This window comes from Rhipicephalus microplus, chromosome 7 (genome assembly GCF_043290135.1).
Source record: "Rhipicephalus microplus isolate Deutch F79 chromosome 7, USDA_Rmic, whole genome shotgun sequence".
NCBI classification, from domain to species: Eukaryota; Metazoa; Arthropoda; class Arachnida; order Ixodida; family Ixodidae; genus Rhipicephalus; species Rhipicephalus microplus.
In genome coordinates this window covers 2220895-2246746 of record NC_134706.1, presented here as the reverse complement: position 1 = coordinate 2246746, position 25852 = coordinate 2220895, and the positions used below count along the sequence as shown (strand labels likewise).

General features: G+C 41.0%; 1 protein-coding gene across 6 annotated transcripts; it reads right to left on the bottom strand.

Moving 5' to 3' along the window:
- Window positions 1-104: 104 nt before the first annotated feature.
- PGS1 (Phosphatidylglycerophosphate synthase 1) lies at window positions 105-25691 on the bottom strand. 6 transcript variants are annotated; one of them, XM_075868461.1, is made up of 12 exons: window positions 25581-25691; window positions 22643-22771; window positions 19835-19912; window positions 18412-18588; window positions 17266-17393; window positions 15851-16032; window positions 13529-13683; window positions 12393-12488; window positions 7511-7663; window positions 3132-3351; window positions 2690-2772; window positions 105-324 (listed from the first exon to the last, which is right to left on the bottom strand). In XM_075868461.1, exons 2-12 carry the CDS (start codon window positions 22745-22747, stop codon window positions 205-207), a joined length of 1497 nt encoding a protein of 498 aa, XP_075724576.1. In that variant the 5' UTR covers window positions 22748-22771; window positions 25581-25691; the 3' UTR covers window positions 105-204. The 6 variants fall into 6 exon arrangements, with proteins under 6 accessions (XP_075724576.1, XP_075724579.1, XP_075724578.1 ...); XM_075868464.1 differs by having other exon boundaries at window positions 3132-3279; XM_075868463.1 differs by having other exon boundaries at window positions 22643-22752; window positions 25581-25599.
- Between the last annotated feature and the right edge of the window lie 161 nt (window positions 25692-25852).

The following is a 25852-nucleotide window of genomic DNA, read 5'->3' as shown; positions in this document are numbered from 1 at the left end:
TGCAGAAAATTAAACCTGTAACTGACTGACCATTGTGACTGTGACACACATATCACGGTCATGTCGTATTCATTGCTGAAACATTGTAACACTCCAAAAACAAGTTATTAAAGATGTTAATTTCATTCAATTAGTTTATTAACCTATAGATGTGATGCTGTTGAGAACACTCGATTCCTGTAAGTGATGGAGAAATGTCGATGATCAGAAGAGCGGCCGGAGCAGTGGCATCAGAAACCGGACCCAGAAAGGCACGTGACGGGTCGGGTTTTGAAATGTGGCGAGGGAGACGGGTGCTGCAAGGTCGTATAGCCTCTGCTGCTCCTGCAAAGAAAAGAAGGAAAAAAATACCAAGAATTCTCGAGCATTAACCTGTTACTCTAGCTTCAATTGAGCTTGAAAAAACGTGACCTTGGGCATGTTGCTTTTCCAACTAGAGTGCACAAAAGGAACAATTCACCAAGATACGACATGCTGTGTCCATGTTGTTCCTTTTGTGTGCTGCACAAGTGGAGAGGCCATAAACTGTTGCTTACATAGTGTCTTTTAAGAAGGGCAAAACACACAGTTTAATTGTGTGAAACACAGAAATAACGTTGCTCCATCTGACACCCTTGATTAGCATGTCAATATTGTGAGACAGCATAGCTTTCTGACACAGAAGCGAAAATTTTACTGTGCATTTCATCAGTACCTGTATTTGTTAATAAGGAGGAAGCACTAAGCTTTAAAAATATAAATGAAGGTTTCTTTTTAAATAACCTCAAGTATGTTAGGGGGCTAGCTGGTATGGCATTTTACGGAGTCGTAAATACAGAAGAGGCTGGAACACTAGCCTAGTTCATTTTCTCATGTTTCATTCCCCGTGCAGCAGCTTTAAATCGGTTCTTTTAAATAGATCTAAAACCAGTCACCAGCCCTCCTTGCATAGATACGAGCTATTGGAGGGCTGTTATAAGACAGCTGAACAGACGATCCTTGCTCTCCCCATTGACACCCTCAGAAATAGCCCCAAGAAGTTATGTACAAGACATTGCCTATTGCAAGACCGTCGATCAGTACAGTTGTCATGAGATTTCCTAACAATATGACAATGATGACTGTGCTCGTCTTGAACGAAAATTGGTCACACACAAAAGACTATGCTCACCATATTTGAGCTGCTTGATGCAAGATGGCCGCACTTGTCCATGTTGGGACATTAGTGTCTCGGCTTTCAATTTATTGGAATTTTTCATTGTATTGCCAGGCGGTTCTGGTTTTCTTTTTGTATGCAATTAGCATAATAAAGGAACACAATTGAATTGAAAGAATATTACCGTTTTATTGAGAGAAAAAAACTGGCAGATCCGACTTACAGTGGAAATTGATGATATGCGAAGCACGAATGAGAAAGGTTGATATGTCACTTTAAGATCAGCACAATGTTACGAGGTTGAAGTAAGTGATGCTGTACATGACTTACGTGTCATGATTATCATGTTTGGATATGTTGTTTACCTTCGTCATCTATTCACGCCACATTATACCAAGTTTAGTATTTGTGGAGGTAGCGAAACGGCCGCGAGCACGCTATGAGCGTGGTATGTTGTCATGTTCTTAGATGAAACGCTTGTCAAGATTATCATGTTTGCACCAGTCATATACTTTCTTCATCCATTGACATACCATAATACCGAGTTTGGTACATGTGAAGCTAGCAAAACGACCGCGAGCGCATCATGAGCGTAGCATGTAGTCACATTGTTAAATGACATGCATCTCATGATTATCATGTTTGCACCAGTATCATACCTTCGTCATCCATTCACGTCCCGTAATACCAAATTCGGTATAAGTGAAGCTAGCAAAACGGCCGCCAGCGCATCATGAGCGTGGCATGTCATGTTGTTGAATGACACGCATCTCGTGATTATCATGTTTGCACCAGTCACATACCTTCGTCACCCATTCATGTACCGTAATACCAAATTTGGCACATGTGACGCTAGCGAAAAGGCCGCGAGCGCTTGATGAGTGTGGCAAGTAGTCATGTTGTTACATGACAGGCATGTCATGATTTTTATTTTAGGGTTTCTTGCTTGTGTTCCTCATGCAGTCATGTCGTACCATACCAGTTGTGCATTATGTCATGTTAACGAAACCACCGCAAGAGCACCAAGACTATGAAATGTAAATTATGACATTAATGACATACATATCATGATTTTCGTATTATGACTAGTCAAATATGTTCTTCATACAGTCACGTTATGTCATACCAAGTTTGGTATCGATATCATGGTAACAACCAGGAGAGCTAAAAGTCGTGAGCGGCCAGATAGATAGATAGATAGATTAGATACATAGACAGACAGATAGATACACAGATTAATACGCTCAAAGTCGCTGAAGTTCGCTAAGAAATGCTTCGCATTTAAAAAAAAGAGGGTGTCTTGCCGGCCAACTTGGTAAGATATCATCATTAAATGTAGCGTGAAAAATGTGGCTACGGAAAAGGGGCACATGTACACAGCACTGACTATCAACTCAGATTTATTGAGGAACAAGAAACTAGACATGATGAAAAAAAAAAAAAGAACTCCAACTAATTTGGGTGATTTCGGCAAGTTTTTCTTCTTTACGTCTTGAAAGGGTTAACTAAATAGCAAGAGAAAGTTAACAAAAAGAAGTTAAGCACTATACTTACTTGGGCCAGCTGTCTTTGAAGCTTCTCATTTGTTGTGACAATGGCAACCTGCGCTTCAAGATCTTGGTAGACTGACCGAAAACCTGTACATTCATCAAGAAGGGCAGAAAGACAAACTAGGTTTTAGTGAAAGGCTGTTCTGAGGGCTCCTTCATCGTTACTTCATAGTACACACCTTAGTGTACTTGCATAAACCACACTGTTGCAGTAAAGTAAAGCTGCCTTACAGTGAAGCTTGCTTGCCAGAAATATGGCTGAGGGTTAAGCTGGCTTACAGTATAAAGGGTTTCTGTATTTTATGTTTCTGTATTGCTGTGCACCACTGTTCAGTAAGACAAAAAAATAAGAAGCCTCAGTATAATGATTTGACGAATCAGGTGCTGTGTAATGCTAGCCAGTTTCCAATTGGGTGCAGTCGAGACCAGCAGTAGCGTCCTCTCACCAAAGTTTGGTGATCCAATGAGAGAGAGGCATGGCCAGGGATGGCCGTCCCTCCAGAGCCACAGGCCCTTGCCGTGGAAGGTCCACTGGGGCCGCTCGTACTCCCCCACCTGAACGTGAGTGTGGGACGGCCCGACGCGCTGGAAGAACTGGCGCAGCAGAAGGGTGTACACAGTTGGGATTACACCGCTCATACCTTCCGCACCATAGAAACCATTCACCTGAAAATACAGTGTGGTTTAAAGCTTATTTGAGGGACACTAAAGAGGAACAATGACTTGGTTTAGATTTACAAACTGCACTCTGACAGCTCCAATGCCATATGTTTCACTATCGTAAGTTCACTATTTGCAGAGGAAATCAAGGTCCAAGTTTCATGTTTAATTTTTGCGCCAAAATTTTTGCGCGTGACGTAAGAAATTACAAAATGTATTTTCAGCATTTTTGTGGCATTCGCTCAATGAAACTTTTTGAAACTTCGTATGCTAAGTCTATTGTACCCGCATATTACAATGTACTTCATTTTTATCAATTAGGTGCCACGCAGGAACCAGTAGACGACTTCAAAATTTCTTACATCATGGTGTTTGGTGTGGACAACACAACGTGGCATCATCACTCGCGTTTTCTTTTCATACATTTTCTCACTTACAAAGCGTCGTGTCGCGGTAAGAGTGGTGATGTCTGGATTATGAAATTGTACTTTATTAATACGCAAAAAATTGTTTTGCTATTTAAAGTCCCTTTAAAGCAAATTGGTCATATCCCACATTGGTGGCAGATGCTAAAAATTATATTCACATAATGCTGTCACCATGCGACATCGTGACATCACAGATGACGACATTATGATGCCACATAATGTGACGTCACATGGCGACAGCATCTCTTCATAAAAAGAGGGCCAATCACGTAGGCAGAGCAAAATCAGGTTAGGTGCAGAGTGCTTGAAATGTCTCTGATTCTAAAGACAGCCCGAAACCGTATTAGGGGCCAACAGCTATCAGAAGTGGCAGGAGCAAGACTCAATAGGTTGACTGCAAAAAAAAAAAATGATGCCTTTTTTTTTTGCTAAAGCAATTACCCTGCGAATTCATTTTTACAATGGCACTTGCTCATATATTAAACACAACTAAGTGAATCAAAAAGACTACAATCAAACATAATTACAACAAAGTTGCATCTTACATGAAAATAAGTTCGTTATTTTTAAAAATATAATTATAAAGGTTAATTCCTAATATTTTATTTATTGCAAAACTATTTTTTATTCACTTCATTATAACCAGATTCATTATATAGAGGTTTGAGAGTATTAGGCAGTGAAAAGCAAGGAGGATGTTAATTCTTGTCATTAACTATAGTTTACTGATTGTAACATAAATTGCAATCAACTGAAGTAGACAAAAAATAAATAACCCTTTCTGTCAACGGGGTCTGAATCCACAACCTACGAATTATGCGTTCGATACTCTAACGACTGAGGCACAAAGAAAGGCATTTCTGTTGTAAATAATTTTGTTCATTTCAATTTATTTCACAGTTGGTGTAAAACAGTCAGACTTATTAACATGTTTAAGCTTTCTGTGGCCTCACTGTCTATTCAATTGATTGTAGTATTTTGTGAGATACATTCTATTTTACACACTTGGTAACCTAACAAAATCGTTAAAGGGTTCCCAATAACATTAGTACATAAAAAACACCAACGACAACAACATAGAATGAGGATACATAAGAATTATGAATAAAATCACAAGTAAACACCGATATAGATATGTAATACTGTATGACATGAAATGGCTACTGCTATCTAACAGTGAAGGCAGTAATTTGATGAAATCAATACAAAAGAGTTCATTGAATTGTCTGGTTGGGTATGTAAAGTGGGAAACGATTTTAACTCCAACCAAAAATACGCGAGAATGCGTAAACCCAACATTTCAAAACCAATTTGGTTCCTTCAGACAGCATCTAAATTTCATGCACCTAGCCATACAATACACGGCCAAGTGTGAAAGCGACTGCAGCCAGCCCTTTATCGACGTACAAGTGGCAAAAAAGTGCAATAGCTTGGAGTTCTCTGCCCACAGGAAACCAAAGCACACTAGCCATTACCTTCAATATGATTCGTCCCGTCCCGCCTGCCACAAGGCCTCGGTTGTGACCACGTTGCTTCAAAGAGCCAAGAACATATGCTCCAATGGCATGGAGCGCAAGAAAGAAGGGGCCGACGTAATTGCGGACCTCAGAAAAAACGGATACCCAAAAAACTTCATACGAGCCGTCACCCGCCACGCAAAGCAACGAAGGATACGGAAACCCTAATCAGCATTAACTGGCAGCCCTCCTAAATGCGTACTGGTCCAATACGTCCAAGAAACCAGTGAGATGTTGGCATGGGTCTTCAAAAAAGAAGGGGTTTGCATCGCACATGTGCCTTCATGTACACTGGGCTGCCTCCTTCCCCACCTGAAAAGCCGGCCAACAATGGGCAGGAGTCCCGGTGTCGTTTATAAAATCCCGTGCGCCGAGTGCCCTTTTTCGTATATCGGCGAGACAAATAACCTACCCGAGCAACTCAAACGACACGCCAACGACATATGAAAGCTCTACAAAGAGCGCAGTGCCGTCACCGAGCATCCTGACACATTTGATCACCGGATAAATTTCAACGCAACGACCATCCTCCAAAGCGAGACTAACTGGAGGAGAAGGTTACTACTCGAGTCGTGGCATACACAGCGATGACCCAGAACATCAACCATTCTTTTGAAACCCTCCCCTCGGTCTATGCACGCAACCTATGTTCCACGGCAAAACGGCAAAAAAGGGTGGTCATTAATCACCCCTCGAATGCCTTGAAGACGCAGAGGCAACGTAGCCCCAGTGCTCCCTAAGGAAAGAATCAAGTCGATTCTGAAACATTGGGTTTACGCATTTTCACGTACTTTTTGGTTGGAGTTAAAATCGTTTCCCAAAAGAGTTCATTATCTGTCACATATGAACATGCTACAAATCAGTGACCGTATAAGTAAAACCTCGTCAATTCTTAGCCATTGGGGCCGTGAGAAATCTTCGAATTAAGCGGGTTTGAATTAACAGAACATACAAAAAATAGGATGCAAAGAACTTGAAATTATTCAAAGTATAATCCAGGCTAGTCGTTTGCTGTGCTGTCTATTTTGCGGCTCCAAGGGTTATGCTTTCCAGCAACACGAGGTCACAGTCTTGCCGTGATTAAGGGGGAATGCCGGGCCTCACTGCTGCAATCGCAAGCAAGGGGAAAAAAAAAAAAAGTGATCAACTTAAATGTGCACCTGCGAGAAATAAAACATCTTCACTGCAATGCAGTAGTGACACGCAGGCAGCTTGTCACCGGTGTCACCTGTTTCTCACTGCACCAGCACGTCATGATGCGACCATTAAAAAAAGATTTTACTAATAGAAAGTGTGACGAAATTCACGATATTTTGGCAGAAAACATGATCATCGAAGTTTTAGAACCTACTTTCCAAAGTAGCTGTAGCAGGCAATAACTCCGCCATCAGTGCAAGTGCGCAAATTGCTGGAGAAACTGACACTCAGAGGTTTGCTCACATCCTGAATTCCACCAGCCTGTCCTTCATTAATTTCTTTATATTTCCAGAAAGAATGGGTAAATCGTGACGCCCTGGCGTTGCGAGAAGCATCCGACATGCTGCCTGCACGTCGCTTCTGTGTTGCAGCAAAGCACTTGTTTTCCACAGGTGCATCTTTCAACTGATCCCCGAGACCGTTTTTTTTTTTTTTACAATTTTATTTTTTGTGACGCTGAGGTACTTCAGCTGCCACTCATCAGTATTGCTACAGTACAGCTCTTAAAGGCTGTCGTTTCCGCAGTTTTGCAGCGAGATCGGGATCGGGAATAGATACAGTGCACCCAAGGTTTTCAAGTTAACCGGAGTGGTGCTGGCCGCCACTTCAAATTATCCACTCAAACTTGCATTACAAGATAAGAGACCGCTGAAGTACTTCTAATCAAGAAGAATTTCGAAATAACCTAATTCAAATTAATGAGGTCTTACTGTAGAATATATATTGGCCACAAATTATGGAATGATTGACTATATAGTGAAAATTATTTAGTTGTGCTAGGAAGGTGAGGAGACAGGGCTCAATCTTTGTATTAGCAGTAAAGCTATTCCCAGGTTTAGGTCCTCTGAATTCTAATGCTTGCCGTTCGGTTAGTGGTGCATATAAAATGAGGCCCCATGCTAACAATACTTGCGGAATTCCATATAAGCCCAAAATCAATCAATCGTATTGAAACATACTGAAATGCTGATGCAGCATCAGTAACATCACTGTATTGAAAGACGTGCTGAAGCTATGAGTTACCTTGGGTGATGCAACGAGGAGGTCAAAACGTGAACTCTGGTTGTGGAGGATAATGTTGGAGTAGCGCTCGGTGAGGTTGAAGTATCCCGTCGCGAGCCTCAGTGTCGATCGTGCTGGAGCATGAGCGAGCAATCGCTCGGTGACTTCTTGGTCCTGGGAAGAAGCAATAATATAAGACCTTGTCAAGCCAAAACTGAACAGCAACAAAGACAATACACTCAAACCTTCATATAACGAAGCTGGATATAACAAAATATTGATTATAACAAAGTCAATGAAAAATAGTCTAGCAATAGATATAGTGTTAGGAATAAACCTTCATAACAATTTTTTGGATATAGCCTGTGAAAACACAGAAGAAAAGAAAGGCATTGAACATGCCGCCTCAATAAATAATCAATTGCGCACTAATTTCGCAGATTTGTGCATTTAGCACAGCTGAGTACTGTCAAAAACATGCATGATGTGGTACAGTAAGAATCTATCGCTGCTGAGTAAAAATTTGACAGTGGTTTTTTATAAGTGAATCATAATGGCCCTAACCGTAACTACGGGGAATTTGAGGCGGTGTGAAAGTATTTCCATTTTTTCATATAGACCCCCGAAACCAAAGTTTACTTCCAACGTTAGCTGTTCTACACACTGGATATTGCTACAATAATGACATACACTTAAAACTGCCACTAACCACTTTCTGCTGCAAGTATCAAGCTTCTTACATACAACGTCCCAGTTCACTGAGAGATACACTTGACAAACAACATTTTTATTTTCTCTCACAAATACGCTGACGAATTAGCACGGAAGAACTGGAACAAGATGTGTGACAACCTCCAAAGAACTTTAAGCACCCCTAAAACCTGGAACATCATCAAGTCGCTCTTGAGCATGTTGAGGTACGAGGGAGACGAGACGGCAGCGATGAGGACGTTCCGTGGTTACAGCTTTTATTCGGGACACGAGCATAAACGGTGTTGCCGCTGCAGCGTCCAGCCAGGCCAGGAGCTCGGTCATTCTCCAATTTGTCGGCGACGTGACAGCGTCCAACATAGATGTGCCGTCGTCGCAAGTTAAATGAGCAGACAAAAGACAAAACGTACAAGAAGTGAGCTGCCTAAGAAGAGCAGCGGCCGTGGCGTCCAGACAGCCAGAAGCATAAGAACATTCCAGGCGCTTCGCACCACGAGCCACCAGCGCTCGTCATCTTTTTCTCTAGCCGGCTGACCTCCACTAGCGCTACACTACAGGGCTCCCCGCCTAGCATGTTACGCGATAAAGAGATATGAATGAAAAAAAGGTAGGAAAAACATAGAAACACTATGTACAGGTGCGTCAGTTCCTGTAAGTGTACAGTGGGTAGTCCGCAGGTCAACAGGGTGGAAGGCGTACAGACAGCTCTGGTGGGTGGCACTGGGAGCCACGCAGCAGGCGAAGACGCCAATGATATCGCGTCACTAGCAGCACCCAGCAAAGTCGAGAGGAGCGTTGTAAATGTTGCTGGTGGAAAAAATGTCAACGTCGTAGTGGGCGTAACGCCAAGCGTCGTGCGTAGCGGCTAATGGAGCTCCAACAGTAGCGCGTCGGTCGACAATGCAGTGTGTCTTTCGGGCGGAGCATGAGTCGTGCGCTGTGCAGAGATGTGATGCTGCCTCACCTGACTTAATGACAAGATGACAGATGTAATGAGGAATGACTGCCCACGACAGTGGATAGTGGCGGTGTTACGGATTGGCCACAGGTCGTGAGGTGTTGCTCCTTGGGAAGAACTGAGGAAATCTTCGCAAGTAGATCTTGAAAACTCTGGCTACCACTTGAGGCATTGGAAGAGTGTTCGTGATCAGATAGACTGTCAGTGAATGATCGAGTGGCACGTGCCGATGAGTTGGTAATCTGATGCCTTGCACAGTGAGAGTGTGTTCAGGATCCATGTTTCGAGTGGTGACGCGGGCTTCCACAGGAGTATGGATAACTGTGGAGCCCGCAGGTGGGTCAGCTGGCTGGGCAGAGACCGTCGAATCACTAGCGACAGATGCTACAGCTGAGCAAGTTTCTGCAGCGAATCCGACGGTGCACAGGGCAGTGGCCAGCGTCGAGTCTGAGACGGAGAGAGATGGCAATGGCTCTGGTGTCAGAACCAGAACATCGAAGGGAGGAGCCGTGTAATCGGGGTGTGAGGGTCTCTCTGTGGACGGGTCGACGAATGCGGGAGGGTGGCCTCCGTCGCTTGTGTGGGCAGTTGTTGGCAGGGGAATGGTCTGGACTAGCTGGGGGGCGGGAGGCGTCCTGGAAAGTGATGAGCCTGGTGCAGCTGTGTCGTTTTTGAGAGAAATATTTCGTTTGATGCCGTAAAACTTGAGCTTGGCGCCTCACAGATCATTGTATGGGCGAGGGCTCTAGCAGAAGTACGTGAGGCGGCGTTTGAGGTCATGTGAAAGATAGTATTCCAATACCTCGTGCATGAACTCTTGGAACCAGATGCCATTTCGATCCAAGGCCACCGCAAACTCCTCGAACCATGACTTTAGGCGAGAGGCCCTGAATGGTGGCAGTGGCGGATCGAATCGGGGCTGCCAGGCTTATGCTGACTGGAACATGGCCGCGGAGCTCGGTGGCAGTAGTGCAGTGCAGGTCGCTTGTCCGGGTGTCCGTGGTCACCAATTTGTAGCAGCGTGATGGCGGCCAACGAGGATGTGCCGTCATTGCAGATTAAATTGGCAGACGAGAGACGAGATGTACAGGAAAAGAGCTGCCGAAGTAGAGCAGCGGCTGTGGCGTCCAGCCCGCCAAAAGAGTATGAACATTCCAGGCGGCTCGCACCACGAACCACCAGCGCTTGTCATCGTTTTCTCTAGCCGGCTGGCCGCCACCAGTGCTACGCCACAAGCACAACGAAATCAAAAACGGACTCTACAAAGGACCCGACTAAATTCATTCACAACTGCGGGAGCTCGGAAAATGCAATACCGTTAGAATAGCAGAAAAAGCTGAGAGGAGGTACCCAAGCTGTAGTAGTCCCTGCTTTGGACCTCAAATACACAGGAAAGCGAAATGAAGAACTCGATCGCCCATTCATACTGGAAGAAATGCAAGCGGAATTGGCAAAATTAACTCGAAACACAACCCCAGGTAAAGATTGCACCAACAACAAGATACTCCGTAACCTAGTCAAAATTGAGGAAGATTACTTCTTAAAAGCTATAAATGACAGCTGGAAAAGTGGGACCGTTCCAGCAATCTGGAAACATGCTGAGATCATCATGGTTCCTAATCCAAACAAACCACTGGGAATAGAAAATATGCGACCCATATCTCTGACATCCTGTGCAGATATGCTGTATGAACATATGGTCCTAAACAGAGTAACTCCATACTTGGAAGAAAACCGATACTTGCTTGACAAGATGTATGAATTCCGCCACCATTTGTCAGCGCAAGACATCCTGTTGCAACTGAAGGAAAATGTCATCGATCACCTAAGCAAGCATAGCAAAAGTGCAGTCTTGGCACTGGACGTGAAAGGAGCGTTTGATAATGTTTCTTACAGCGTGGTACTGAGGAACCTCCAGGACACACACTGTGGCAAAAGAACGTACTGCTACGTACAAAAATTTCTTTGTGGCATAACAGCAACAGTGTGCCTTGGTACTCCGAAATCAGATCCGTTTGAAATGGCAAACAAAAGAACCCTTCAAGGCTCCATCATCTCGCCACTCTTCTTTAATATTGCCATGATGAAACTGCCGAATATATTGAAAAGAATACATGGGATAAGCCACGCCCTCTATGCAGATGATCTAACCATCTGGACAACCAGTAGCTCTCCAGGAGCTCAGCAAGATGCACTTCAAAAGGCAGTGGACCGCACAGAAAGTTACCTCAATGCTTATGGGCTGACATGTGCACCAGAAAAGTCAGAGCTTCTTCTGTTGAAAGCCAGAACAAGGCGAAGGCTGCCAACAGGTGAAATCTCAGAACCAAAGCTTTGGTTGAATGGAGTGCAAATCCCTAAAGTGGAATCACTCAGAGTCCTGGGTCTAGACATCCACAAAGACGGATCGGGCGCAGTCACATCACCGAAGCTTCAAGCAACCAAAACACAAGTTGCACACTTGGTACGACTGGTATCAAATGAAAAAAAAAAAAAACACGGCTTGAAAGAACATGGAACCATCAAATTGATCCAAGTACTCATCATCAGCAGATTTACTTATGAAACCCCTTACTTGGAGCTTAAGAATTCTGAAATTAAAAAACTGTATACCCTTTATAAGAAAGGCCATCAAAACTGCCATAGGAATCTATGAACGTGCTTCCACGCAGCGACTACTACGCTTAGGTCACCACAACACCTGGGAGGAGCTCGTCGAAGCACACGAAGTAACTTACCTCGAATGGCTTAGACGAACTAAAACTGAACAAGTGACACTCTGAAGATTGGGTTGGTCTGAAGCAATGAAACAATGTGATGAGAAAAGGAATATTCTAGCAATAATTAGACAGAACAGCTCAGTACCCTGGATCCCACGAAATATGCATCCTACCTATCATCTCGAAAGAAGAAAAGCCAGAATAAAGAAGCTCCAACAAGAGTCGCGATTCGCACACAAGAGACACTGATGCAGCGAAATATGCAGTAACCCCAGCCAATGCTGTCAGCATAGTCGACAGGGAAGGCAAAGAGAGAACAGCAGCTAGCATCTTAACTACAGAAATCGACACAACAGAAGAAACAGTGATAGCGCTAGCAATCACAACCTGTACTGACACAGTAATACTAACCGATTCGCAAGCAGCTTGACAAAATTTTTATAAAGAAAGAATTTTTAAGCAAGCCTTATAAATTCTCGCCTCTGCAGCGAAGACAAATCTACCAGACACGTACATCATTTGGACTCCAGGTCACAACTCCCTGATGGGAAATGAGGCAGCCAATGCTTTTGCCCGAGCTCATGTTTACCGGACCATCCCAGAGCAAGCGCTAAGAAAGAAAGAAGATGTACCTAAAAAGTTCAACAATATACTGCAGCACTACAAGCTAAACAGAATAATTTACCCGCCAGCTCACCCCAGCCTGACTCTGAAAGAGGCAGTAACCCCCAGGAAGCTGCAAACTAACACTTATGTCCACTGTACGCTGCTTCACCGCATTTATCAACCGAGTACTCGTACAACTGCAAGCAGTGTGATGTCCTGGAAACCCTATTCCGTATGGTATGGCGATGCAGACAAAGCCCTGCAGCCACTACACTAACCGAAGAGCAGTGGGAAGCCAAGTTATCAGACCCGGGCCTGAAGTATCAGCGCAGCATGCTTCAACGGGCGCGGAAGATGGCGAAGGCCCGGAGCTACCTGGAATAAGGAGACCGCCGACCTTGGGAGCACAATGTGTTTGCTCAAATAAAAGTTTATTCTCTCGCTCTCTTTTTATCTTTTGGTCTTCTTGAAATACATGTCGATGCACAACAAGAAACTAATTTATTTATGCATAAAAAAACAACTGCTCATTGGTCACATGAAGGCAATCAACTCTATGAAACCAAAAACAATGGCAGCTTTGCTTGGTTCAGAATAGGAAGCCTCTGTTGATTGCCCTACAATACTAGAATATGTGGCTTTCTTTCGCAGAACTAAGACTGCCGCGCCATTGCAAACAAATGTGTAATAATCATCAAGTCAGGTTAAGATAACTTTTCACAACCTCGACATCTGAAGTCAGGTATGCTTAATTAATCAATCAATTAATTAATGTGCTCTCGATAACTCAAGACATTTACAGGAAGGAGAGACAAGAAATGATGCAAGTGTAATCAAATGTATAGCAATTCTTGGGTTAGAAATGGCAGCACTGAAGGCAGAAAGCTAGCTCTAGCTTTACAAGTTTCTTGAAATAAATCAGCTACAGTAAGTAAGAGATTAGTACTTGTCTATACCTGCACGAAGGCACTACGTGAATTCTTTTACCTGCAGTTCCTTTATGACTTTGACAATCCGTAGAATTCCACAGACTGTTCTACATACCTGAGTGATGTCTAGTGGTGCCATCTGGAGTAACGGAAAGACCCACGTGTCGGTTGAAGCATCACGTGGACAAGGTTGCGGGGGCGTGTCTCTGTTTGGCTTGATGAGTTCGGAGAGGCGTTGGTTTGCAGTCGACACAAATTCTTGATAGCTGTCTGAAGTAAATATTTCTTAAAAGTCTCGATGGATGTATAGTAACCAACTGGTTTTACAGTCAGGTCCACTGCTAAAGAGAACACTTGCACAGGTGGTATGTGTGTGTTTCTTTCTTGCAAAAGCAAGAGAGCATAGAAGCGCATTAGACGTGCATACTGGTGGTTGACAGCTATGACTCTTCTGACAGATTAGTGCCGTGCACAAACAATATTTCCACATTCACTTGCCATTAGGGGGCCAACAATATGAAGGGTGCTGATGCGAGTGTTGCCTGTAACTGCGTACTGTATTGTACACAATTACAGTATACTGAAATGTACTGGAATGTACAGTAAAGCCATGTTACCTTATTCTTTGTGGCCGGTGCTCATGAAAATGAAACACGAAATCAAGACTTTCAGCATAATTAGTATGCACAATCACTTGAAACAACTGTGTTGTGTTGCTGCAAATCAGGCCACCAATGGTGATGCTGGCCCATATGTAAAGGGTACGAGGCAACGTTACATTGATGTGACATAAAATAAATACAGTGGAAGTGAAAGTGTGCATTACTTAGCCTTTTATTGATGCACTTAATTCTGTGAGCCCTGTACACATTTCTAGACCACTGAGAGAACGCAAATGTACGAATGAAAATGTTACGCAGTGTGTATGTCTAGAAACACTTTGGATTGAATGATTGCTGTAACGGCTTCAGAAAATGACATTGAATGTATAGATGGCTAACCACTTGCTCACGGAGTCATTTTAGTGACATGCACAAAAAAAAACTGAATTCTGGCACTTTATGAGCCAAAAGCATGATGTTGTTATGAGGCATGCTAGAGTGAGGTACTTCGGATTAATCCGGACTTCTTGGTGAATCTTTTATGCATTTAAAGAAACCATGTGACACAGATTAAGTGTGTAGTTTTCATCACTTCTTATTGAACTGTGGAATGCACCAATATCATTGCGCGAGTGGCAATGCTAAAAACAAAGCTGTTAAAATTTTATTTTGCTGGAGGAACCACACTGGTTACGAATTAGGGTGACACACAATGGCTTTTTTTGTGTGAGGAAGTGATGGTTCATCACGGAGGAGTGACAACATTTATTGATTTGATACAACAAGACACATGTAGTTTTCATACAATGACAGATGGGTGACACTATTGTGAGCTAAAATTTATAGAAGCCCTATTTATACTTCCTCAGATACAAAAGGATTTCTGTTTCTAAATAAGAAATTTTGAAAAGAATTTCAAAAAAACGCTAGGTGTGCCTTGCAGTGGCCATTGTAAGGCGAGTCGTCCAGTTTGTTTCTGCAAAAGGCACGCTGTGACTGGAAACGGACTATGTGATCGGTGGGAGAAAGAAATGTGATAGGAACTTTTTTGTTGTTGTTGTTGTTGTTCTGATTACCTGCTGAGATTTTCAAGCTGGAAGGCTAATAACTTTCATTACATTGCACAGATTTCAGCAATTCTTTCCGAGTTCATCTTAGTATTCAGAAATACGCACACTCCTACACTACAGAATGCAGACGAAAAAGCATTGTGCGACACCTTCTGCGTGTTTCTTCAAACTACGAATAGAACCAGGATCCTGGAGCTTAGTGGTGCAACGCTTTATCTGCTAACAACAGGAATGTTGACATGTGCCCATTTCATTTTCTGCAATGCGTTATATCGGGCCCATAATCTTTACAACAGAACACTGCAACAGCTAATTCATTTTAGTGACACGAGCATTAAGTGACACTCTTGCTTCAATTCCAAGGAGATCAGATCAACCACATCCAGTTTTCTAAATACATTTCTAAAACGTCTTTTCCTAAAAACGGAAATCAATGCTAGAGGTTCAAGTGACACACACGATATCATAGCATAGCTTGGCATAGGATAAGGTCCAATTAAATGTCAAGCTAATTAGGTTATTTGGTTCACTGAAACATTGTGAGTAGCTGGGATTGTTGTGACACCCTGCGCAGTGCATTTCAACTACACTCTTCTTTTTACACTGCCTCTGAGATCTACTTCAGCAGTGTGCAATACACAAAGTTTACCCAGGTAGTACAATAGGGCATGCGAATGCCAATTTGCAAGGGCTACTATGAGACACCCAAGTCAAGAGTTAGGGTAGACTCCAGAATTATTTTGTTTTCATTTATACGCAACGTACCTTGGAAAGGATGTATGTTGAAGCCCGGATGAACGGAAACAGAGTCGTCTCCTTGGAGCTGCAGCGAAAACGACGAAATGGTCTGGACGACGCGAGAGAAATAATCGGAGAGGTGTGGACAGTTCCTAAAGACGACGTAACGGTCCTGTCGATTCCGAAAGTATTGGTCACTCAGATTGGCCCTGCAGGAAGGCAAAGAGTGGAAAGGGAAAAAATTATGACAATACACAAATGGTGTAGTCACATAATGGTTTCAATAATTATTATCACCAGACTCTCAATGCCCACTGCAAGGCCACTGTCACGTTTCGCCGATCAACCCAGTCATGTGCTTGCTACTGCTGCATTATTCTGGCAGAACTTCATCTAACTTTCAGCCTCCCCCTCTCATGCTTCTCTTTTCTTGGAATCCAGTTTGTTTATCACCAGCAGTTATCCTGCCGACAAACACGCTACGTGCCCGGCTCATGTCAATTTTTTATTGATTTCAACTATGATATCCTTAATCCCCGTTTGTTCCCTTCCCTGACTCACTCTGCTCTCTTCCTCTTTCTTAAGGTTACACCCGTATTTTCCGTTTCATCGATTGCTGCATTGTCCTCAATTCAAGTTGAACCTTCTTATTAAGCCTCCAGGTTTTTTTTTTTCACTCCTTAAGTACTTAAGTACAGTAACATGTAGCTGTTACTGTGTTTGATTTTACTAAGTTATATTCTAATTCAGTTATATGCATATACGACAGTATAGGCAAGTGAGGCACACGAAACACCACATGGTGGTCACAACGTTGCAAGAAAAACATAAAGTTTATGCTAATTCATCTTGTATCATTTACACCACGAGGTAAAAATTACAATAGAGTGTTGATAGGTAATCAAAATTACTAACGATTATTGCAAGCCACTGAACTGTGAGGAAGTTAAAGCAGTATGATGTTGTTCTGTAGATACTTCTACAGGGCCATGATAATTATGAAGTAATTAAATACCAGTCTATTGCACAATTAGTTATGTGGCATTTTTCACAAAAGGGTAACTCAACAGGTAACTCAAAATATGTGTACAGGGTTGTTACTGGCTGCAAGCATTACGAGAAGCGGGGTAAAAAATATTCATAAGTACTGTCATTAGTAGATTATCCAACATCTAGTCAGAAACAGGAGTGTTTCTATCATGGTTACCGTATCTAATTATAATATAAATTAGATAGGAGCAGATTGAATTCAGTCAAGGATTATTGTTTTTTTTTTTTTTCGCTATCACCGTTCACAACCCCAATCTTCACAACACTCATCATTACAAATGGCGAAAACAAACTGCATCAAGAAATGTAAACATGGTGCCCTGTAGAAGTTGGCAGAAACTCAAGCCTAAATTGGCAGCCAATTATTGGCAGAACCCAAATCACCTGCTCACCCACTCAGGATGAGGGTGTCATCAAACAGGTAGACCTTGAGATGGCTCAATCCGACGGTCTCGTTCCATCGTGCCGGCAGTAGCCAGCGTATGAGGCCACGAAGCCGTGGACTGTGGTACAGTGCCACCTGCGAAAAATGAGTGCTGATGTGAAATTTTCAGAAGTAACATTATTATTTGTCAATAGCAGTGCATTGCTTATTTCCATTCGTGCTTTCACAGATTACAGTTAATGCAGTTTCCGGCCTCTATAAGAAATTATGGTGCATAACCTAGTCATTGTGGAACCCTTCTTATGAACTTTAACATGAAATGAATACAAGCACGTACAAATGTAAAATATGACAAAGTTTTGGTTGACATTCCTGAGGCAGAAAACATTTATAAACAAATCACCAGGTTTAATAAAGTAATGTAAAATATTTTTTTGCCAGTGTCAGCACAGACAAATACTCTGCCTCTAAGTCTCCAGATTGAAGTTGTACACTGCCCAGATAGCATCGGAAGCACTTGGTGATGATAAGAAAATTTTAAAAAATTATAGAAATAGATTTAATACAAAAACACATGTACTTAGTAGTACTACATTTACATAACATGTATTTATGACAGGGAGTCTATAGCAAAACAACAACAAAAAAACATGACCCGAAGAACACATATAATTAAAAATTAGTGCTTTTCCAAACATCATACAATAAAATCAGCTATTTTACATAAACACAATTTTAATTATGTCCACTCTAATTGCTCCATCAGTCACAGCAAAGCTTGAAATACGGCATGTTCACACCTTTGTGCCATTCAATCAAGGCAATGATCAGACACAGACAGCAAGTCTTGTGATAGGGTTGAACCTTGATATGATTTATCAGATTACTATAAGCAAGCTGATCAAGCATTTTATTACTAATATCAGTGCATAACAGCGATACACTTACACTAAATACTATCAACAATAATGCAATTAGTTTTATACCAAATAAAATTTCTTTGCACCAAAATTGGGCTACATATGTTTTACTATTGAAATGCAGCAACGGCCTAAACTAAACAGACTAACGAAATGGATAGCCCACGTATGCAATGAACTTTTTTTTCTCAACTGAAACATTCGGGCATTCATTACACATGAAGGCCACAAACCTGAACTTGGCTCAAGGACTCTGCATGATCACCATGATCACCAGTTGGAGCACCAAATTCTTTCAACAGGGGTGTCAAAAGCGTACGTGAATTAATCTCACCCCGCGAACCCCTGGTGTAGTCCAGCAACACCCGGATCTGCACATTTCGTTTGGCTGCCGCGTGCAGTTCGGAAACCTGTGTCACAAGTAATTAAAAAGCATAATGATGCTTTGTCATGATGTTAATAAAATATTTTTGTAATTATAATTATAGCCTATAAAGGTGAACTACACCAATGTCAAAGGTTTTTAAGAATGCCCTGTCAAGTACACCTGTGTAAAGTGCTTTAAATAAAGGCGTCTAAAGGTTGACTACATCTTTGTCAAGGCTTTTAAATGAAGGCTTCTAAAGGTTGACTAGAATCACTGTATATGCTACCTGTAGGTAACATACCTAGGGGTACCTTATACAGTAACTATATGGTTGACTATACTAGCATTGAGGGCTTTTAATAAAGGCCTTTAAAGATCAATTATGGCTGTGTCAGGGATTTTTGGTGATGTCCTTTGAAGGTCAACTGCAAAGAAGTTTTATAGCCTGCATAAAAAACCTAATTGCAGTTGACACAGATATTAAAAGGGTTCCATGCAAGTATTTTAGACTTAAAATATAAATAAATATAACAAACACATTAAGAGCATAAATGGCAGCAACTATTGTTTAATGATTATGTTACCACACCGAATAGCTGTCCCTGCTTTTGCAGTAAATGAACATGCTAGGAAGAGCTAGCAAAAGTAGATGATATTAGTAATGAAATTAAAAAACAAACAAAAAATGTCATTACTGTTTCACTTGCCAAAAATGGAGCATGACCCAGAATGCACATTGTGGACCAGTAAAGCTCTCCCATTATTGGACGTCTGAGATTAAGCAACAGCAATGGCAACCAGAGAAAACTAAAAGAACAATGTGCTCGGATAGAGTGTCTACAATCTCCAGGCGTACAAGCCAACTAGCCACATGTGATTTAAAAGCCATTAAAAAGAAAGTTTAGCAGGAAGTGACAGAAAGTAAAACTTCTTAGAGTTAGCCTTTATCTGAGTGGCCAGATTGTGTTAATATTAAAAAATATAATATTCATATTAATCCACTGATGCACTGAGCAAGAAAGCAGCAACACCGGCAGAGTGGTGTAGAGAGACAAGCAATTTAACAGTAATGGCGTATGACTAGTGAATGCATGTATTTTATAAGATATGCTGTTCATTCAACAATTTATAAAGTGGTAAACAAAAAAAAATGCAAAAAAATGATATGTTTTCATCGAACACACAAATATGAGTCCATCTTCATATTAGCAAACACAAAATCATCCCACTAATCTTTGCAATGTGAAGCACCAGATAGCAATCACACTAAATACATTCAGAGTATTCACCAAGTCCTTCTCAAGTTCCCCGTTTCCAAGGTAGAGAGAAGCCAAGACGATGCGCTTGCTGGCAGATGCTGTCAGCTTCTGAAAATTTGGAAAGAATAAAAAACAGAGAAATTTTTTTTAGCGATTTCACTTCAAAGCTGGACTGCCTTTTGCATTAATCCTTCATAGTAGTAATCAAGATTATAAAAACAACCTAAGACATTTACCAATATTGCCAAGCCCATTTCTATCTTTATTTTTATGTATTCAAGTTTCTCCCAGAACTCGGCAAAGAATGTGCCGCAATGTTCATAAAACTGCCATTAGTTCTTCAGAACCTTTGTTGACATGCCTTATCGAAAATTAGACTATGGAAGGTGGAGACACTGCTGTCAATCAGTGTACAGTGCGCATTGCTTGCAGCCAGACTTTTCGCTGCCTGGGCACAGCTTCACCCACATAAAGAATTCCGTCTAGCACATGCAGACCGATGCCTTCGTCGATGACCATGTGACACCAAACCACACCTGTCAGTTGGTTTGCATGTGTAGATTACTATCAGATGTAAAATCTAGATCACAAAACTGATTTTGATTGAAACACACAAATCATAACAATTTATGTCATAACTGAAACAACTTTCACTTAGGTTTGAGAAGTCACGCTAAGGCTAGCATTTGTACAGAACAAGTGTCATATTAATAGTAAACTTGTAAAGAAATTCATTGTCAATCTGTCATCATACCTTTGTGGTCTTGCCACTATCAGTAATGTTATAATAGAAATATAAAACAGCGCTTAGGCACAGGAAAAAAGAGGCATAAACGATGTCTCTTCCTGTGTCTAAGCGCCGTTTCTATCATGCAACCTGACCAACTCGCCCAATCTGCTTGTCTTCTTTCACTTTAATATTGTGCTGCTTGATACCTCCATGTTAGATTTAGATGCATTTGATTACATTTTGCGTGTGCCTCGAAAGTTATAGAGTTTTACACTTTATAGAAGGTGCATTATTTTTGTGTTTTCTCACCATGTACTCATAAATGAACACCAGCAATTTCATGGTTATGTTACGTGCTGTGCCATTACACTTATTCGGATAGTGAATTTGAAATGTAAAGTGAACTTCAAGTGAATAGAGATTGCTTTGAATAATTTTGAATCAAATAACACATATCGCACGTTCTACTGAAAAATGTACATATGTGACATGACTGAACTAACCTACATTTTTTTTAATTGAAACTAGGCAAATGTAAATGTCATTCTTTTTGGTTTAAAAGTAAAGTGCAAGTGATGACCTGCAAAATATGTTATGTTTTAAAATTTACTATACTTATAGCATACAAGCTGGTATAATAAGTTTTTAAATTTAAAAATAAATGAAGAGTCTATGTGAGGGCGAAATGTGCATTTAACTTTGAAGTAGGGCTTCGTAAGAGTGTAGTTTTTTGCTGAAAAAGTGCGTTCACAGTATAGCACTTCTCCACTGCAGTGAAAACAGCTTTACAAAGTGTCGCATGCTGAATATTTAATTAAAATCGAGGCGAATTAGAATAGTTATTATTCGTTCGAATATTTGACATGCCCAACTATTTGAAGCCTATTTGCTATATGAAATTACGAAAAACAACAATTCAATTCGAGGTGAAGTTGGCAGAGATTCAAAGAATGAGGGTGTGCCAAATAGTGAACGAGAGTCACATACAACGACCTTACGTTCTCTTGGGTCAATGAAAGTGGACCAAAAGTGACGCAGATGATGTGTGCAGACTTGTGCCTTTATCGAACAGTGAGCTACCCCTCATACATGGTTATTTGTTCACATTGGTTTTCCTATTTATTACTCTTGTATATATATTAGAAGAATGAGCTGGTGTTTGCAGTGTCCTTGTTTTGTTTACTGACAGAAGCCATGCTCTATCACCAAGCTACACAATTCCAATCACAGTGTTCTATTCATCTAGCTTACCATGCCACAAATCAAAATGAGTTAAGAAACGAATATAACTCAAACCTCATTATAACAAAGTTGCATCTACATGAAAATAAGTACGTAATACCCAAAATTTGTAAGAAAGGTAAATTCCTAATGCTGTATTTATTGCAAGACTATTTTAACTCATGTTTAACTCATGTCATTATAACCAGTATTTTTTTTAATTGGGTTCGTTATACCAAGGTCTGAGTGCATAACACTCTTTCTGAAGTCATAAGAGACACTTCAGTTCAAATAAAACTAGCAGCACTAAGAAAAAACAAGTGACTTGTTAACAAAAAGTAGTACACTCAAACCTTGCCTCTAGCACAGCAATAACTTCTATATATATCCAAAAGTTCATTGTAAACATATAGTCACATTGCCATTTTCATTAAGGCCACAATTAATTTACTTCATTAAAGCAGAAAATATGTTATACTAGATATTAGTTATATCAAAATTAAAGTGTAGCATTCTTCATGTTATAGAAGAATGCCTAGGAGAGTTTAAACAACTTTTGTGAAATGTATACCATATGTTATAATTAGCAGCATTCATGTAAACTCAAACCTATATATAAGATACATGGACTTGGCGAAATATCAATCATAAAACAGTATATGTAGAATAGTTTCCAACAGCTACAGTGTTGGAAATCTTCACTTATATAGAGTTTTTGGATATAAAGAACTTATTTTCGTATAAGATGCAACTTCACTATAATGACAATTGACCATAATTGACACCCATGAATGCACCATAAGGGGTCATTGTTACGATTACATGAGCTTTCACGTCGACAGCATGCACAAGGGCCCGACGGGGGCTCAGCGTATGCGACAACATACCTTGAGCTGCTCGTAAAATTGGCTTGGTTCGTGAAGCACGATGACATTGTCGCCCGAAACGGTGAAACCAGGGCCGAACTTCCACAGCCAGTGGAAGTCCTCCATGGCGCCTGACTTTGCCACCAATGGCTAGTTCAGAGAGGAAATGAATAGCACCTGCAGCTAACTGTGGCTACCCAAACAAAAGTAGACACAGAAAGAACGTAATAATACTTTCTTTCCTCGCCTCGTTTTCTTCCTAATCCTTTTTTTTTTATCACAAGATACACACAGAGTGTTCCGAAATCATGCAGCATGACTAAAAAAAACGAGGAACATTGTTGTGTGAAGTGCATTCACTGCATATTGTAGCCAGTATACTGTACTAGCCACTACTAGTTTTGTTATTATTGAGGAGTACTTATCTATTTATAATTACATTTATAGATCTACATATACTCACCTAATCATTAAAATTTCAACGAGGCATATTAAAATGACACCTAACAACTAATTTTCAGCAACATACTAATTGAGTGATTGCTTTTTGGCTAACAAAGAAAGCCTGCAAACATCAGACAAGATCACTGTTAGCCAGCAAGTCAAGACAGCGTATTATTTTCGAGCAGCTGAAGGGGCTGGTTGGTGTTGCATCTCTCACGCTTTTATCATAAAAGGACAGACTGAAGGAGTCAAGAGGGGCGCATAGTGTCCATGCCTGTACGATAAAATGTGCAATTACACAAGATTACTTTTCATATTGTTTATCAGCTGAGGAAATGTGCACGTAATTAGTAAGTTGCAGGAAAGAGGGCAGCTAGACATTGCTTAAGCATGTCTACGTATGCCTCATAGACATTTATTTATTTTATTATTTTACTTATAAATACCTCACAGGCCCCAGAAGAGGCATAAGGTGAGGGGGGCATACAGTGCAGTACGATCCTTTAAATACGCGTATTATCAGAAATTTGCGACATAGCAGAAAATATTGTGCAGGAATAAATACAGATTGCAGTTACAGAACACATTAATACATTCTAATAAACATTCTAATGATTAGGTGAGTACTTGTCGAGTTAGAAACATAATTAGGACTAATAACTAAACCTCATCAACAAAACAATTTGTAGTGGCTAAAGTGGGGACAATATGTGTGCTTCGTGCAACAATACTCCTCCTTTTTAAATCGTGATATTTAGGGCACCCGGTATATATAAGGTCACCGTCACATGGTCAAACCTAATCTGAATCGTGTTGTCAGTCTGCGCATCAAGAGCCAGACCACTATGCACATATATTGGGCTCGTCTTGATTGGGCCTGGTTTCCTGTTGAAGTTGATCACCCTTTGACACCAGAAGGACATCCAAAAGCTGTCACCGACAGCTATTGTTATCACACGTGTCAGAATGTAGAAACTTGTGGATATCAACAAGGTGAAAAAAGTTTGAAATCAAATGCAAACCAACATAGCTGAAGTAAATAAAAAAAAACATCATATATAAATGTTAACTAACCTTTAAAATGGAGTAATATATAAACATAGCAGGCAAGGTACTTCAAGGTAATGCAGCATTCTGCAAGAATTATTATTTTTGGATTCGGGTGAAAATATGCATTAACTGAATCACCATTTTCAGCCTTGTAGTCATTTCTAGGCTTGTATCTGCACGGCTCTGATATGTCTGAGTGCTACAGTCACCAAGGTAAAAATTTTGCCACCAGCTTTTATTCAACTGAAATGAACAAGTATAAGGTGGTTACAGTTTTTAATTACCAAATAATTTCCAGCTGGTCTGCAGTATTTCTAGGCAGTACTGTTCCAAAAGAATGCTAATAGTTTACAGTATAGGGAAGACATTTTTATATTACACCTTCCTTATTAGTTTACCTGCAGGTTATAACTTCACGCAGTTTTTTTGCATTATTTTTTTCTTTTATTTTTTATATAGCTATAAGCCACATAGGTTTCGTATAATTCTGTTATGCTTATCATGTTTGCATTTTAAGAATTGCTACTTCTTTTTGAGTATTATGTTTGCGTTATATACCTCTCTATGCGGTGTATCTAATGAGCTAATTTTCTAACTACTAACTGTTTTGATTATAATTGACCCAGCGTGTTTTTGCTACTCAGCGTGGTTTTCTTACTGGAATTCGGTAAATGTGTCAGCATATTACTTTATTTCCATATCTCGTATCTATAACCAAGTATTTATTATATTCAGCCCCTCCATTTTCTGTCCATTGAGGGTATTTCAAATAAAACAATGAAACATGATATCAGCAGTCAGTTTGTCGAGGTGTCACATAAACGGGGGAAAATATGACCACGTCTTTAGGAGACAGTAAGATCTGAATTGTTCACTGATCCGGCCGTATTTATGAAAACTGTAGTCGTATTTATGAAAACTGATACGGTTTCCCACAATGTGCGCCGTGGAGCTTAAGTGCGTGCGTCATGTTGCGTAATGAATCAACAAAAAGCCGGCCAACGAATGTAAATTTGGAACGAGGACTGGTGTAGAACTACCAGGATTTCCCCTGTAAACGCTCAGCAGTAAGTGAGCAGCTAGGTCTTACTGCAAGGCGACACACATATGCACTTTCGCTTAGCTAAGCTGAAACGTATACAGCTTTGCTAAGCTGAAGCGCTGATCGAAGCGTTTGGCGGGGCGTTTGGCCGCTGTCTTGATACGATAGCGTGAAACAACAGCGACACGTCCTGATTTTAATTTAGGAGCAGTGTTATGAAATGTAACAGGGTCGCGAAATGACGCAATTGCATAGGGCCGAAGTTCGTGGCCTCCACGGAATGTATGTAATAGAGCACTCAAACATGTATAAAGTAGTGTGTACTTCAATCAGCGGGTCACTGTACATTTAAACACACTCTTAGTGAGACCTGTACGTGCGCTCGTGGACGGTGCAAGTGAAACAGAACTAGTATGAACTTACACGAGAGATGCCGGAGCGAGCACGCTTCTACCAGCAGAAGACAGCGTCGTTCGCAAAAACAGCGTTACATGTCGCCAGCATCGACAAAAGCTTTGACCATAGCCTCCTAGATTTCTCTTGCCTGCCGGATGAGCGCGAAACGCCGCTCATTTATGGCGACGCTGCCTACGTAGAAATAAGGGTCTTGGTACTCGGCCTTCGAGATCGACAATTTTGGCGTTTGCTACTAATTTTAAAGGATGCCTTGTATTGAAAAAGTTGCCTGCTGAATC